This window comes from Girardinichthys multiradiatus, chromosome 7 (genome assembly GCF_021462225.1).
Source record: "Girardinichthys multiradiatus isolate DD_20200921_A chromosome 7, DD_fGirMul_XY1, whole genome shotgun sequence".
NCBI classification, from domain to species: domain Eukaryota; kingdom Metazoa; phylum Chordata; class Actinopteri; order Cyprinodontiformes; family Goodeidae; genus Girardinichthys; species Girardinichthys multiradiatus.
In genome coordinates this window covers 23,346,044-23,363,585 of record NC_061800.1, presented here as the reverse complement: position 1 = coordinate 23,363,585, position 17,542 = coordinate 23,346,044, and the positions used below count along the sequence as shown (strand labels likewise).

General features: G+C 39.5%; 1 protein-coding gene across 2 annotated transcripts in view; it reads left to right on the top strand.

Moving 5' to 3' along the window:
* Window positions 1-17,542, top strand: part of bcl9 (BCL9 transcription coactivator) — a 47,365-nt gene that overhangs the window by 22,377 nt on the left and 7,446 nt on the right. For both annotated transcript variants that reach the window (XM_047370361.1, XM_047370362.1), the window contains exons 2-5: window positions 5,733-6,209; window positions 10,774-11,087; window positions 11,295-11,402; window positions 11,525-11,705. In XM_047370361.1, coding sequence (XP_047226317.1) covers window positions 5,923-6,209; window positions 10,774-11,087; window positions 11,295-11,402; window positions 11,525-11,705 — 890 coding nt within the window. In that variant the 5' untranslated portion in view covers window positions 5,733-5,922. The remainder of the gene's footprint in view (window positions 1-5,732; window positions 6,210-10,773; window positions 11,088-11,294; window positions 11,403-11,524; window positions 11,706-17,542) is intronic.

Genomic DNA, 17,542 nt, shown 5'->3' with positions numbered 1-17,542 from the left:
GAAGGGACTTTAAATATTAATCGTAGCCCGGGAATGCCTGGGGACACCTCAGCAACTCTAAATCAGATATGTGGAAGATGGTGGATGTATTGGTGGATGAAATAACTTACCCTCTCATTTCTATTGCTCTTTCCGCTATGCAGATTCAATATAAGTTAGGATAATTTTTAAATTCAGACTAATTTACTGTAGCAGCCTTCTTGATGTTCATTTTATCTGAGCCGACTCAGAGTTTTCATCACTAGATTTACATCTCCTGGTTATATTGGGTCTGAAAACGATCTTTTCTAAATCCTACACTTAGATATAGGAAATTTCGATTATTATTGTTCACCGTGTTCAGTCAAACCAAAGAATTGCTGCCAACTTGTAGAGTGTAGCCAACCGCCGTGCTTATAAAGAGTAGTAGCCTTCTTATGGACAAAATAATTTGATATAATGTCTCGGTTTTGTACAAGCAGCATACTTTTATCTACATTGGATATTTAAATAGCAACACATTCTTATTTTTCTGTTTACATAATTTTCATTTAGTAAACCGCATCATATTCTTGTTTAGGCTACCAAGCGTAGTGTATTTAATGTGGTAAATCATACATAACGCTTCAGGTTCTTGTACCGCAGCATCCTAAAGCTTAATTTTAAATCCACATCCGCGAAGACCCAGAGGTTTGTTCAGCTCTCTCCTTCCAACCATCATGTTCTGCTCTGGCTTCATTGCAGCTGAAGGCATGCACCGTGAAGCAGCCGTTTGTATGTGAAAGATGCTGGGAAAACGTTCATTGATTACTCTGACAGTAAGCTTATTCGGTATCGGTGTGTGTGTGTGCTTTGTAAACCCAACAAATAATACTTCAATTTAGGCAGTTTATGGTGGATAGTTTGCACTCGAATATCCAGAATGCTACAAAACAAGCAGAAAAGTAATCCAGAAATTGGAGGGGGGGCAACAAAACACACATCATCGTATTTAGATCAGAGAAATCTTTACGTTACAACAAATTGCAAAAAGCGGTTTTTTTCTATCAGGGAAATGCTTCCTAGTTTTGACAATTGCTTTTCAAAGTCATCCATTTTTAACTGTGGGCATAAATAAACAGGTATAAAATAAATATTGAAGTGTATAACATGAAACAAGTATCCAATATTTTTCTTTATCCGTCACAGGTCCCCATTTATCATTAATGAACAATAAAATGAATTCAATTTATTGTTATTGAGAGAAAAACATGTAGTACACAACTCTGTTTTTCATCCGGATTTTCATGTTTATCTCAGGATGCTGGTCTGCTGACCAAATTATCCGATGCATTGACCCCCTAAAAGCTTTAAATCTGCACACCAGAACATAAAAAAACCCACCTTGTTTCTTCCATGCTGCGTGTTTTGTATATGTGTAGGCTAACATGCAACGTGAAATTTCATCGATAGATAATTCTACACTGACTGCAGTGTTTAGGTTTAGTTTACAGGAAAGGTGAACAATATTAATAAACCAATAAAACAGATGTGCCAGACTCATCTGTCATCACCGAACAGGAGCCCCAGAGTCGCCCTAAAAACAACCAAAACAACAACACATAATGTAAGATATAAATAATGAATTCCAACATTTAAAACCAGCACTAGCTTAAAATGACAAGATGTAAAATTACAAGCTTTCATTCATTCAAGTTACTATCTGCATCATACAAAGCTATAATTAGTAAAAGGAAAAACCCGTTAAAAATTACTTTTAAAAACAAGGAAAAACTAAAAAAAACTGTGACGTCCAGTGTGACAGAAGTCAGTGTTGCCTCAGCTGGTTATTATTTAACAGCTTTTTTACATCAGATTTAATAAGTGGAAATAAGCGACATGAATTAAAACGGGAATCCTGAAAATTGAGGCAGCTTATCCTTTAATCCTTGTAGTAATTCACTGATCAATATTTAGCGATTTAAAAAAAAAAAAAAAAAAAAGCTCATTGACAATGGTCTAGTTCTAAATTTACTTTGGGTATGCCATTGATACGCATTTCATATTTTCCAAATTTAATAGAGACAATTAGGGTCCCTGAGTAAACTGTTTGTCTTTGAAGTTTCAGCGATCAACCTCAATTTTCCTCAGGGGCAGTGAGAGTCCATCCAGCTGTCTACAACTATCGTCTTCGCAATATTGGTGCGTGCAATATTCATGTTGCAGAAATCTTATGAACTTGCCTTTTAAGATGCTGCTGTAATATTTAGCCAGTTGGACAGTGTCTCTGTAGCAGAGGCTCACATTGGAAACAAAAAGCTAAATGTCACAGAATGATGGAGGCACAGATAAGAACGAGAGGAAAGAGGAAAATAGGCATATATCACCACTGATATGGTCATCACAATATTTACCAATATTTTAGCCATCGCAGGATTTTCTAATATCGTGCAGCCCTCCTCAGCAGTGCAGCTCTAATTGACGTCCAATCACACCAAAGCTTTGATTGTGGATCTTATCTAATAATCAGGTCTTTATGATCGCTCTGAACTTTACATCTGGTGTCTAATCACTCTTATTTCTGCCCCCTTCCTTTATTAGTATATCCTGCTGAATTTCTATGATTCCGAGTAAGTTTTGACTCGAAGCCGAACTGATCTTACCTCATTTTAGTAAAATGTCCTGTATGATATCTTTGTAAATACCAACAAATGAGTTTAGCACCTGTCTGAGGAAGCTCTTCCCCAGTGTCCCACAGTTGGATTTGGTTTGGGTGAAGCTGGCTTCTGTTTGTGTGCAGCAGTGATCTGTGGCGCTGACTGTTGTAAATCACTGTTCCTGTAGAGGAGAAGGTTGCTGTCCAAGCAGGAGCCACCATGTTTGTCTGCACCCCCTCTCCCTCCCAAACACTCCACACAGTCTGCCTCTCTCCAGAGGAACTCTGGAGCCAGTTACAATGTTGAGCGTTTTTGGAAGAGCTCCTAAATATTTGCAGGATGACAATGTAATCTGACGGCCTGGGCTGCCTTCTCTCTTTAACAGGCTTGTGGTCCTCGTCTTTGAATTGATCGCAGAACTTCACTTTTTCACTCCTCTTGCTGCTCTGAATTCAATTGCTGTTTTATCAAGTTACTGATGTTTGGGGTTTGTATATAGAAAAATAAAGACTATAACATCATAAAAAACATGACAGATTTGTCATCTTTTGACAAGGAGCTCCCAAATCTAACTTGTTGCTAGTAGGGAAGCTACTTTTTCATGAGGAACAATGAATTTTCTTCTGCATTTAAACTTAGATGTTACCAATCTGAAGAAAACAGACAATATTTAGTTGCATTGATCTGTGGCATCTATGTCCACCATAGTATGTCCTATATGAAATAAAATGTAACACCTAAAATATTATCAGAGGAGAAAAATCCAGCTTCATTAAGAAATGGGGAAAATTATTGCATATGGTGTTAATTTAAAATGAGGACATTTGTTGTTTGTAGTTATAAACCTGAATATAATACATATGTATATATTTGGGATTAAGAATTTGGGTTTTTTGGAATTAATTTTGCAAATAAAATATCGGTTGCAGTAAACCCTAGTTTTCCTCACTCTAGTCTTTGTCGTCCGTCATTATGTCGTCTCCAACACAAGCATGGATCTTGAGCACCATGGGAACATCTACTGTGGGCATCTACTTCAGTGAGACTTCATTCATAGAGCTTAAAATTATCGGCACATAAAGTTTGAGTGTAAAAAACTCGGAATATAGTCACTTTATTTTGCAAATAGTCCGGAGTTCTCTGCAGTATCAGCATTGTTCACATCGATGTTGCTGTGATGAAACACATTCATATTCAATAAATTAGAATATGTATTCTGATGAGGCCCATTTTTCCGATTAAAAGTACATTTTAAAAATAACCTTTAAGAAGGTCTTAATTTTTATTAAGCCCCCATTTCAGATTTAAATGTATTTTTTATTGGTCTGATGTTATATTCTAATCTTAAATGTCGTGTTCTCATTAGCTGTAAGTGGAAAAGAAGCATAATTACTAGAAATAAAGACTTGAAAACACCAGCCTGGGTGTAATTAATTAATATAATGTGTTTCACTTAGTAAATTGAATTACTGAAGTAAATTAACTTTTCAATAATATAATTTATTGAATATGACTGTGTTATTTATATATATTATTTAGTCCTAAAGCACATTACTAGGAACTTGTACAACTTGAACACAGTCCAAGTTTCTTCTATATAGAAAGGAACAATATTCCTCCTGTCTTTATATTCAAGAAACTGTCATTCTCTAAATATATAAATGTTTGTTCTATTCCCATGTCATTTTCTGTCTAAAACGCAATTATTTTCTAATTTAAATCTTTTTTTTGGTTTAAAACTTAAAAAAACAAAAATTCTGATCTCTTCCCATGACACGCTGATGAAACGTGGTTATGCACCATATTTATCTAAAACTCCAATTTGTTTTTCAATTGGTGATTTTTCAATAAATTTAATATTAATTTAACTTGCTGAGCTGTTTTTTCAGAGAGAAACTTTCTATAGTAGATGCAGGATATTTATCAAACTGCTCCCAACCTAAAAAAAACCTGCTTTGGGTCTCCAGACAACACTGTGCCTTCACATATTTTTCACATTTGTAGTTCTTCTCGTTTTCTTTTTGTCTTTGTCACTCTAACAGGGTAGTCATATATTTTTTGTTTTAGCCCAAGACAAACGCATCATCTTGGCTGATTGCACTACAGCTTTGCACATAAATCACAGAGATATGGTTTTGTAAACTCTGCCTCTTGCGCTGTTTTCAGTGTAGCTCTACAGGGTTTACTGCTGACTCCCACAATGTGGTCAACTCAGGGACTGAATGTGCTGCTTGATTTATTTATTTCTGCTCCAGCCTGGGGTTAACAAGGTTAAGAAGGAGGTTTTAAATGTGTGTACGACTCGATACAGCCTTCAATAATTTCAGGTTTTGTTTTTGCTGCTGATAATGGAATAGTTTTCTGAATTGCTAAGCTAACACTAGCATGTGCGCTCTGTTTTGATATGACTCCTTGGTAGTTTGGGTTAAACGGCTCCGGCTGTGTGTGCATTGGAATCTTAAGAAAAAGTTGTTTTCCTTCATAAACTTAGTGCCTTGCTTTGATTGCCCGAGAATTGAAATGACTAGTGTCTCAGCTCTACCTGACAGTTGGGTACAACACAGATGTGGTCACATGACGCCTACAGCCTTGAAGCTGCAGCAGCCAATACAGTCTTTCACTGGGACCTTCTTTGTAAAAGATGGGGGGGGCTATAAGAAGTACACACAAACACGCCATGATTGTGGCGATGCTGTGGGCGCCGGTTTTTGAACATTGACTGATTGATCAATGCTTTACTAATGAATACATTTTTAATAAATTTTGTTGTGGCACTTAGTTTAGTTTCTGCTGTTAGCTGTTTGAAATGGTCACATAGTAAAACGAGATGTATGAAGATTGTGTTGACACCTGACCTAATGTAACGAATACCAGGTCAGGTCTGGTCGGATGAACAACTAATTAAGCAGGTTTCTAACGTTTTACTCTTGCTGTTGATGACCGAAAAAAAGGGCCTTACAAGTTTATTCTAGTGCACCCGAACGTGAGCTGATGATTTAAACAAACTTTTCAGTGTTGCAGGAACACTCATGTGATTTTATATGGAATACATCTTTAGCTTTCAGACTGTGGCCCCTTGTTCCCCTTGTTAACTCGGTCTTTCTTTTCTCTTCACAGTGTGCCCAAGGGCCGTTGAAAGCCCCCTTGGGGGAGTTTCATAAATACACAAAGAACAAGAAAAGCCTTCTGGACTATTGTTTTTGTTTTTACACACTTACCATTTCACACACACACACACACACACACATACACCCACACACACCTACACATACACACACTTTCACTCACAGACAAGGACGTAGGGATAATGTTGGAGGTGCAGGAGGAGAGGCCAGCGGCGGCAGGTACAGCAGCGACACATTTCAGCAAGAAGGAGCGAGGAAAGAAGGAGAGAGAGGAGGCCAAGGACGGCCGGGGGAACCTGTCCAACATCACAAATCCAGTTTCTGGCTCCAGGAACGTGCGTGCAAAGGCACCCCTCACACACACAGGCAGCCCTCACCAGCTCATCACTCCACCCTGTTCTGTAGTCCTGGGAGCCCCATCAATGCACTCCAATAGGCTAAAGAACTCCCCGTCCACCAACACGCAGAGGTAAATGGCACCTACACATCCGCTCACACTCTTACAACCATTTGCTTGCTTACATACAGTGCCTTGCAAAAGTATTCATACCCCTTGAAGTTGTTTACATTATTTCAACAAATTTCAATGTGTTTTATGCGGATTTTATGTAGTAGAAAATACAAATTAGTACATAACTATGAAGTGGTCGTAAAATGAAAATTATGCTTTTCCTCCATTCCTATTCATCCCCCTTTACTTTGGTCCACCTAAATAAAATCCAGTACAATTAACATCTCTCAGCAGCTACCTAATTTTCAAATGGAGTCCACCAGTTTAATCTTAGTATAAATCTCTCTGTAAAAGGTTTGTTACAGAACATTTAACATGAGAACATCAATCAGAGAAGCAGCCAAGAAGCCCATGGTAACTTTGGAGGAGCTGCAGAGGTATACAGGTCAGGTGGAACAATCTGTTGACATGACAGCTGTTAGCTGTGCACTCCACAATTTTGTCCTCTATGAAGGAGTGTAACAATTAAGTCAAATGAAGTTGTGTTTAAAGTTTGCCACAAGCCATGTTGGGGGCAGCAGACACGCCAGATGAGACCTCCAAACGAGATAAGCATCACCATAAAAACACAACTTCCACTATGACAGATGTAGTGAAAACATCATGCTGTGAATTATCCTTTCCTCAGGAGGACTAGAGAAGCTGCTCAGAGTTTAAATGAACAAGGATGGATGTAAATACAGGTGAATCCTGGAGAACGGCTTGTTAGAGGCTGCAAAGGCTTGAGCCCAGGGTGAAGGTTCACCTTACAGCAGAGTAATGACCCCAAACATCCAGGGCTACAATGGAGGGGTTCAGATCAAAGAATATTCATGTCTAAATCCCAGGTCCAGACCTAAATCTTTTGGAGAATCTGTGGCAAGAATTGAAAATGTGAAAACTTGGCATCGTTTTCTTTCACTTCACAACTGTTCACTACTTTGTGCTGATCTAGTACAAGTTTGTGGTTGTAGTGAGAAAAAATATGAAAAAGGTCAAGGGACTGTACATGTTTCCTATAAAAAATAATTGCTAATAGAATAAAATATTTTGCACTGGTTTCTTTTGCATTTTTGAAGAGTTACATCTGTGCCTTGAAAGAGTCTGAACCACGAATCTGCCTGTTTTCCTCAAAGATCTGTTTTTGTTTGGACTAGTTAATAGTTAGGAGGATCTGGTGTGAAATAGTAAACTGTCCATCAGTGGTGAACTTCCAAAGCAGAAAATACAATAATGTCGTCTTTGTAGATTGCGAAATGCAGGAAATGTTACTCGCGTCGCTTTGTGGGAATTGCTGATGTGTTTACAGCTTCTGGAGAAAAAGTTGATGAAACGTCCTGTTTTGCGTTGCTATCAGTACCCCTTATAGTCAGGGAAATGTACAGGTCCTTCTCAAAATATTAGCATATTGTGATAAAGTTCATTATTTTCCATAATGTAATGATGAAAATTTAACATTCATATATTTTAGATTAATTGCACACTAACTGAAATATTTCAGGTCTTTTATTGTCTTAATACGGATGATTTTGGCATACAGCTCATGAAAACCCAAAATTCCTATCTCACAAAATTAGCATATTTCATCCGACCAATAAAAGAAAAGTGTTTTTAATACAAAAAACGTCAACCTTCAAATAATCATGTACAGTTATGCTCTCAATACTTGGTCGAGAATCCTTTTGCAGAAATGACTGCTTCAATGCGGCGTCGCATGGAGGCAATCAGCCTGTGGCACTGCTGAGGTCTTATGGAGGCCCAGGATGCTTCGATAGCGGCCTTTAGCTCATCCAGAGTGTTGGGTCTTGAGTCTCTCAACGTTCTCTTCACAATATCCCACAGATTCTCTATGGGGTTCAGGTCAGGAGAGTTGGCAGGCCAATTGAGCACAGTGATACCATGGTCAGTAAACCATTTACCAGTGGTTTTGGCACTGTGAGCAGGTGCCAGGTCGTGCTGAAAAATGAAATCTTCATCTCCATAAAGCTTTTCAGCAGATGGAAGCATGAAGTGCTCCAAAATCTCCTGATAGCTAGCTGCATTGACCCTGCCCTTGATAAAACACAGTGGACCAACACCAGCAGCTGACACGGCACCTCAGACCATCACTGACTGTGGGTACTTGACACTGGACTTCTGGCATTTTGGCATTTCCTTCTCCCCAGTCTTCCTCCAGACTCTGGTACCTTGATTTCCGAATGACATGCAGAATTTGCTTTCATCCGAAAAAAGTACTTTGGACCACTGAGCAACAGTCCAGTGCTGCTTCTCTGTAGCCCAGGTCAGGCGCTTCTGCTGCTGTTTCTGGTTCAAAAGTGGCTTGACCTGGGGAATGCGGCACCTGTAGCCCATTTCCTGCACACGCCTGTGCACGGTGGCTCTGGATGTTTCTACTCCAGACTCAGTCCACTGCTTCCGCAGGTCCCCCAAGGTCTGGAATCGGCCCTTCTCCACAATCTTCCTCAGGGTCCGGTCACCTCTTCTTGTTGTGCAGCGTTTTCTGCCACACTTTTTCCTTCCCACAGACTTCCCACTGAGGTGCCTTGATACAGCACTCTGGGAACAGCCTATTCGTTCAGAAATTTCTTTCTGTGTCTTACCCTCTTGCTTGAGGGTGTCAATAGTGGCCTTCTGGACAGCAGTCAGGTCGGCAGTCTTACCCATGATTGGGGTTTTGAGTGATGAACCAGGCTGGGAGTTTTAAAGGCCTCAGGAATCTTTTGCAGGTGTTTAGAGTTAACTCGTTGATTCAGATGATTAGGTTCATAGCTCGTTTAGAGACCCTTTTAATGATATGCTAATTTTGTGAGATAGGAATTTTGGGTTTTCATGAGCTATATGCCAAAATCATCCGTATTAAGACAATAAAAGACCTGAAATATTTCAGTTATTGTGCAATGAATCTAAAATATATGAATGTTAAATTTTCATCATTACATTATGGAAAATAATGAACTTTATCACAATATGCTAATATTTTGAGACGGACCTGTACAGTCTTGAAGTGAAGCGGAGAATAACAGGTTAGAAGAGGACTGGATGAAGCAGTGTGTGCACTCGCTAGTTGCAAATGTTCCAGAGGATAACCTGCTGCGTTACACATGCTGCAACTTGTTTGTTTTTCAAGTGTCTTACTTACTTTCACAGATGCAGTTTGTGTGAAAGCACCTAAAACTTGTCACTTTGTGCCACACATTTTCAATTTCAAAGCTGTATAAAACAAATTATATGTTCAAACTGAACCTTTTAGGCCTTTCATACTCTGTGTTGCAGATGCAAAATGACCTGACCTACCTTTTTCATTTGTGATGGAGAACTGTTCCGAGGTCAAAGAGTCCACTGGGCTTGGAAGTTCTCCCGCTGACTCATGGTTCTGGAGTCCCTGGAAAAGGCCGTCTGGACTGCCAAAACTCTGGCTTTGTTTTTCTTTCTGCGAGTTATGCGACCGTGTGTACGTTCATCCAGTTGCTCTAAGCTGTGGCCTTAGTTTTTGGGCATGTTAGCTTCTGCTTCACACTACCTGTTAGCATCCACTGTATGTTTGTGTGTGAGAAGAGGAGAGACAGAAAGGTTAGGGTGTGGTGAGGAACTTTGCTACTAGTTGGATGTGTCTTCATGCTTGAAATCGACTGCTCTCTGTAAGAGAAGCCATTTGTGGATGGCCCATGTCTCTCCAGTCTGCTTCAGGTCTACAGAACCTTGTGGAAGTATTGAGCCTTTTTACGTTTTGTCATGTTAGAACCGCAAAGTTGAGTTTTTAATGTAACAGACAAAAACAGATTAGTGGATAATTGTGAACTTGTATTCATCCCTTCTGAGTCATTCATTGGTAGAACTGCCAAGTTCTGCATTTACAGCTGCAAGTCTTTTCTATGTCTCTGCCGGCTTTGCAAATCTAGAGACTGAAATTTTCGTCCGTTCTTCTTTGGAAAAATACCTCATGGTTAGTCGGTTTGGATGAAGAGCAGCTGTGCATATTATTTTTCACTGTCAATTAGCTTCAGGTCCGGACTTGGAGCGGTCCATTTTAATATAACATTGTAGGTCTGGTTGTGTTCAGAGTGGTTGTCCAGCAGGAGGTTAACCTCTTCAAGTCTTTTGCAGCCTCTAACAGGTTTTTTCCAGCATTGCCCTGTATTTAGCTCTGCATAAGAAAAGCATCCCCACAGCATGATGCTGCCACCACCATATTTCACCATGGGGGCGGTGCGTTCAGGGTGGTGTGCAGTGTGTCTTATCTGATCAGTGTACCTTCACACAGTTATTTACTAATTAGGAGACATCTGAAATCCAACTGGTGTGACTGGATTTTATTTTGGGGCATCAGGTTAAAGATATCTCTGTAACATTGTGCTATTTTCTGTCATATAGAAACTTTGTGAAATCAATTGAAGCGTGTGATAGTAATGTGATTAAAATAATAAAAGTTTCAGGGCCATGAATACGTTTGCGTGGTACTGTAACTATGTGCACTGTATTCCCACTTCCAGTAAATGAGTCCTCATTCATGGACATTTATGGAAATCTATTCTCTGTGTTTCAGCCCTAAACCTAAGACGGAGGCCATGGTACGATCCCCTCCTGTCATGTCCCCCTCCACTGCTGCCCAGATGGACTCTAAAATGCCCAATCAGGGTAAACCAGGAAGCACGGGCAGCCAATCACAGTCCTCCCCCTGTGACCCCAAAACCATGGGTGCCAAAGGGGCTCAAAACGTGTCGGGGGGAATGGGACTAAAAAACGGCCAGGGCCTGACATCTGGTCCAAGCTCCAAGGTGAAGATCAAGAGGGAAAGGAGCACCTCAGTGGAGTCATTTGAGCAGCCGGAGAGTGGCACGCCCACCAATGAGGACAAAGGTGACAACCAAATGTCTATATTACTCACATTCATCTTAGATAAAGGTCAAAGGTCAAAATATTTTATTTTAATAATTTCCAAAATGTTTGAGTCTTTTCAACAAAAGGAGAACTGAACAATCTCACTCTTTGACTGTACAGTGCCTAATCATTTCTTACTTTTAAACCAACCTAACGAGTGGATTGTCTGTGTGGATCTGTCTACAGATAACAGCAGGGCAAAGAGGATTTGTGTTGCAGAGAGGAGGCAGCCGTACAGTGGAGCTGACTGGTGCTCCGGAGGAGAAAGTGATGAAGACGACAAAGGTTTTTTCAGTAAGTCCGGCAACATTCAAGGATGTATGGTGTTTCCCTCTGATGATTAGCTAAACAGCAATTAGCATTTTGTTAAACTCTTCTGCTGCCGTCCTAAAGTCTCTCTCTGCTTACATTTTTAGACTGTAACTCGAGCGACGTGAAGCCCCAGGACACACATTCTACCTCCAACGCCGGACTCAGTCGCTCCTCCACGCCCTCCCACAATACACTGGGAGGCCAAGGCTCCACAGCAGAACCTGCCAGTGGCCAGAAACCGGGCTCAAAACTCGTTTATGTCTTCACCACAGAAATGGCAAACACGTAAGGAAGCAGCCCTCATCTTCTTTGTAATGGAACCCAGAAACTATTTTTTTATTGTTAATGACAGGACAGATTAATAAAAACTATTTTAAAGTCGTTAGTCAGCAAATGTATCAAATTCACTTTAGATAAGGAGTCACCTACAGAACATGTCATGGTCAATTTTCTCCATTTGTTTTGCTTTTTTTTGTTGTTGTAAAGCATTACTTTATCCAGATAAAATATACCCTCCCAAACAGCCTTCCACACACGTTGCTCTGGTGAAATCATTCTTTCAGTTGTTTTTTCCTTTTTTTTTCCCTGCCTGCTTTTATTCAGATTTCTCCAAGTATAACAGTAAACATTTTTGCATTGCATCAAAAGTGAAACATAATAAAATGCTAATTTAAAACAAAGAAAAAGCTAAAACATGATAACAGTGAGCTGGTAACATATTTTTGACCTTTACTGGAAAGCTACAGTGAAAAGTCATGTTTTCAGTTCAGATTTGAAGCAGCCAACAGTTTGTGAACATCTGAGGTTTTCGGCGAGTTGAGGAGCATAAAAGCTAAATCCTGCTTTCCCGTGTTTAGTTTTGGTCCAGGGAACACTGAATGAGGAGGTCTTTGATGACCTGTTCGGTCTGCATGGTTCATACCTAACCAGCTACTCTGATTTCAAAGAGGGCTCATTTTGGGCCAAGTTTTGAAACCATATGTTTGATGCTGATGACACACCGGCTTCTCCTGGAGAGCTACTGCACCAACTGCTGACTTTGCTGAAAATGACCAACAGCCAGGCAGAGCTACAATAGGCTCAATTCTACCAGTTAGCCCCACTATGGATGAACCTGTAGTACAGCCTCTACAATCACCATCACTCCACTCATCACAAGAGGGAGGAAGTTGGGAAACCTGGCTTTTCAGAGCACTTTAGAGCAGAGCACTTTATTCAAAACCATTTTACAATAGTTCTCTGTTATTATGCATTTATATGATTTGAAAAGAGTATGGAGAAGAAACTATGCTTAGACGGTTCCAACCCCCAACTTCACACGACTTGCCAACTTGACAATATATACAGTACAGACCAAAAGTTTGGACACACCTTCTCATTCAAAGAGTTTTCTTTATTTTCATGACTGATTATTGTAACTTCACACTGAAGGCATCAAAACTATGAATTAACACATGTGGAATTATATAGTCAGTCAGTCAGGCTTGAAATCCCACTAATTAAACCTGACAGGGCACAACAGTGAAGTGAAAACCATTTCAGGTGACTACCTCTTGAAGCTCATCAACAGAATGCCAAGAGTGTGTGGAGCAGTAATCAAAGTAAAAGGTGGTTACTTTGAATAACCTAGAATATAAGACATATTTTCAGTTGTTTCACACTTTTTTGTTCAGTATATAATTCCACATGTGTTAATTCATAGTTTTGATGCCTTCAGTGTGAAGCTACAATATTCATAGTCATGAAAATAAAGACAACTCTTTGAATGAGAAGGTGTGTCCAAACGTTTGGTCTGCACTGTATGTCAAATACACCACCTTATGCACTTCCCTTACAAGTGACCGGAAACCTATATTTCCAGAGGTATTTATATACTAATATGTTTTATAAATGGTGAATTATGAGGCTGTGCATCACCCATACCCAGGCACCTGCACACGCATGTTGTGCATGCGTCTGTTTATGGATGCATTTAATGTACTTGTCTATAAGGACTTCAACCACTACCCTCCAAGTACTTACTCATCACATGTTTTTTTAACCCTATTTTAAATTGAGCAAAGTTTTTAGACGTTTTTATCTCTTCTGCGAGGCTGTTCCATAATAGAACTCACTTCACAGAAAGACACATCGACTTTAATGTTACCTTAATTTTGGCTGATATAATTTATTAGATCCTCTCAAATTATAGTCATGATGAACATCTCTATCTTGAAATAAATTTTGGATATTAGCTGACAGGGAGTTTTAGATGCCCTATGTACGATTTGGGCCATTTTATATTTCACCAAATCTTGCAGTTGTAGATTGAATGTAAAAAATGGATTGGTGTGATCGTTAAATGTAACTTTATGAGCAATGCTGATGAATCTTTTTTGGAGAGTGATTAAAGGTAATAAATTTATCTTGTAACAATTTCCCCAAACTTCTAAGCAACAATTTAAATAGGACATTATAAAGGAGTGATACAGAATGAATAATGCACTTTGATTAAGAACAAAACTACGTCTCGTCACACCAACACACTTAGACACTTTTAATCATATACAGGTCCTTCTCAAAATATTAGCATATTGTGATAAAGTTCATTATTTTCCATAATGTCATGATGAAAATTTAACATTCATATATTTTAGATTCATTGCACACTAACTGAAATATTTCAGGTCTTTTATTGTCTTAATACGGATGATTTTGGCATACAGCTCATGAAAACCCAAAATTCCTATCTCACAAAATTAGCATATCATTAAAAGGGTCTCTAAACGAGCTATGAACCTAATCATCTGAATCAACGAGTTAACTCTAAACACCTGCAAAAGATTCCTGAGGCCTTTAAAACTCCCAGCCTGGTTCATCACTCAAAACACCAATCATGGGTAAGACTGCCGACCTGACTGCTGTCCAGAAGGCCACTATTGACACCCTCAAGCAAGAGGGTAAGACACAGAAAGAAATTTCTGAACAAATAGGCTGTTCCCAGAGTGCTGTATCAAGGCACCTCAGTGGGAAGTCTGTGGGAAGGAAAAAGTGTGGCAGAAAACGCTGCACAACGAGAAGAGGTGACCGGACCCTGAGGAAGATTGTGGAGAAGGGCCGATTCCAGACCTTGGGGGACCTGCGGAAGCAGTGGACGGAGTCTGGAGTAGAAACATCCAGAGCCACCGTGCACAGGCGTGTGCAGGAAATGGGCTACAGGTGCCGCATTCCCCAGACCTGGGCTACAGAGAAGCAGCACTGGACTGTTGCTCAGTGGTCCAAAGTACTTTTTTCGGATGAAAGCAAATTCTGCATGTCATTCGGAAATCAAGGTGCCAGAGTCTGGAGGAAGACTGGGGAGAAGGAAATGCCAAAATGCCAGAAGTCCAGTGTCAAGTACCCACAGTCAGTGATGGTCTGGGGTGCCGTGTCAGCTGCTGGTGTTGGTCCACTGTGTTTTATCAAGGGCAGGGTCAATGCAGCTAGCTATCAGGAGATTTTGGAGCACTTCATGCTTCCATCTGCTGAAAAGCTTTATGGGGATGAAGATTTCATTTTTCAGCACGACCTGGCACCTGCTCACAGTGCCAAAACCACTGGTAAATGGTTTACTGACCATGGTATCACTGTGCTCAATTGGCCTGCCAACTCTCCTGACCTGAACCCCATAGAGAATCTGTGGGATATTGTGAAGAGAACGTTGAGAGACTCAAGACCCAACACTCTGGATGAGCTAAAGGCCGCTATCGAAGCATCCTGGGCCTCCATAAGACCTCAGCAGTGCCACAGGCTGATTGCCTCCATGCCACGCTGCATTGAAGCAGTCATTTCTGCCAAAGGATTCCTGACCAAGTATTGAGTGCATAACTGTACATGATTATTTGAAGGTTGATGTTTTTTGTATTAAAAACACTTTTCTTTTATTGGTCGGATGAAATATGCTAATTTTGTGAGATAGGAATTTGGGGTTTTCATGAGCTGTATGCCAAAATCATCCGTATTAAGACAATAAAAGACCTGAAATATTTCAGTTAGTGTGCAATGAATCTAAAATATATGAATGTTAAATTTTAATCATGACATTATGGAAAATATTGAACTTAATCACAATATGCTAATATTTTGAGAAGGACCTGTATAACTAGTATGCGGTCTCCAGGATAGCTTTTCATCAAATACTTCACCCAAAAACATAATTTTGTGTACTCTTTCAATAAGTGTCTTATTTATATTTATTTGAACCATCATATTAGTTTTTCGGTTTCCAAAAAGCATAGATTTAGTTTGTTTACAGTTCAATGATAATTTGTTTATATTAAACCAATTTCTTAACTTGTAACTTTCTTGAGTTATATCATATAAACCTTTCTCCAAATTGTCACCTGAACATAAAATATTAGTATCATCAGCATAAAGTATGAATTTCATAATTCTACAGCGTTTACAAATATCGTTAAAGTACTATAAAAATAGAGTTGGCCCTATCATTGAACCTTGAGGTACCCCGCACATGATATTTCTTCATGTAGATTTATATTGCTCAATTTGTACGAAGTGCCTTCTGTCCTGCAAGTAGCTCTCTAACCAGTTTTGTGGCATTTCTCTAATGCCATTCATTTTCACTTTATTTAGTAAAACGTGGTGACCAATGGTATGGAAAGCCTTTTGCAGATCAATAAATAATCCAATAATGTATTTATTCTTTTCCATACAATCAGAAACCTCTTCCATAAATTCAGTTAGCACTTGCGAAGTCAGAAAGTGAAACATTTTGAGTTAAAATAAGTATTATGAGTTCAAACTGCCTGCAGTGCCCCTATACTGGCAAATTATTATTTCAGTACAAGCAGAACATGCCATTCACTCTTGATACGATACTTGCTAATACATTGTGATTAAATGCCCTTTTCATGCCAATAAGATGCAGCATATTGCCAAACGTAAATCAATGAATTCTACTGTTACAATCACTTCCAGGCTGCAGGTGTATAAAGTTTGGGTGGAGAAACTTGACTGGGCTGCAGAGTCCTGACCTCAACCTTATAGAACACCTTTGAGATGAATTTGAGCCGAGGCTGCAATTCTGGTTTTCTTATCCAACTATGAACACACCTTACCTTGTGGAAGATGTTTACAGAACAGTTAAAGGTTCTGTTACTGGTAATGGTGGGTCCATCAACAAATGGACCTTATAGATTATGAGGATGTCATCAAAGGTAATGTACATGTAAAAGTAGACAGAAATATACTTTTGGCAGAGTATGCAGGCTGTTTGGGAAGTTTTCATGGGAGTAAATGTCAACACATGACACAGATTAGCATCCTAGATGCTAAAGGTCAAACAGAGAGTTTAAAGCACACAGGAAAGGGAGAGAAATATGTATATTTATAACAACTGATGCCATCACAATATTCTCCAATTCTATCGTTATTGCATGATGTTCTATTATCGTTCAGCCCTGGTGTCCATCCTGGCTTTGGTGGCAGTCAGTGTCAAACCTGTGGCTCAAACATGGAAGGTTGAACCCCTTGCAGCTCGAATACGTCAGAATTTAAATCCAAATATGTCAAAAGTCACTTGTCTAGCAGTGTCCACAACTACCAGCTGAAGAACTCCATTCTCTTGCTCTGTGAAGCCATCAGCCCAAACAGAAATTAGCAGAATAAGCCTTTGTTTTTCTTCAGTGCGCTTTTAAAAATGTATTGGTAGAGATCCATATTTCATTATCCCGCTGTATTATTTTAGTCAGTGTACATCTGTTTTGCACATCGACTTTATCTTTTATCTCCTTCATGGTCATAACGGGTTGTTGGTGTTTCTTGGTATTTGTAGAAGGTATTTCAAAGATGGTAGCAGATCTAAACATGCATCTTTATTCCATAAACAAACTCTACATTAAAATTTCTATTTGATATGGTTTTTTTTACGCGTTTGGGAGAAGAAGTGGAGGTGGTGGAGGAGTATAAATACCTCGGTGTTCACCTGGACAACAGACTAGAGTGGAGATGCAACTGTGAAGCCGTCTACAAGAAGGGACAGAGCAGACTGTACTTCTTGAGGAAGCTTAGGTCCTTTGGTGTTTGCAGCAAGATGCTGCATATCTTCTATAAATCTGTTGTGGAAAGTGTGATCTCTTCTGCCA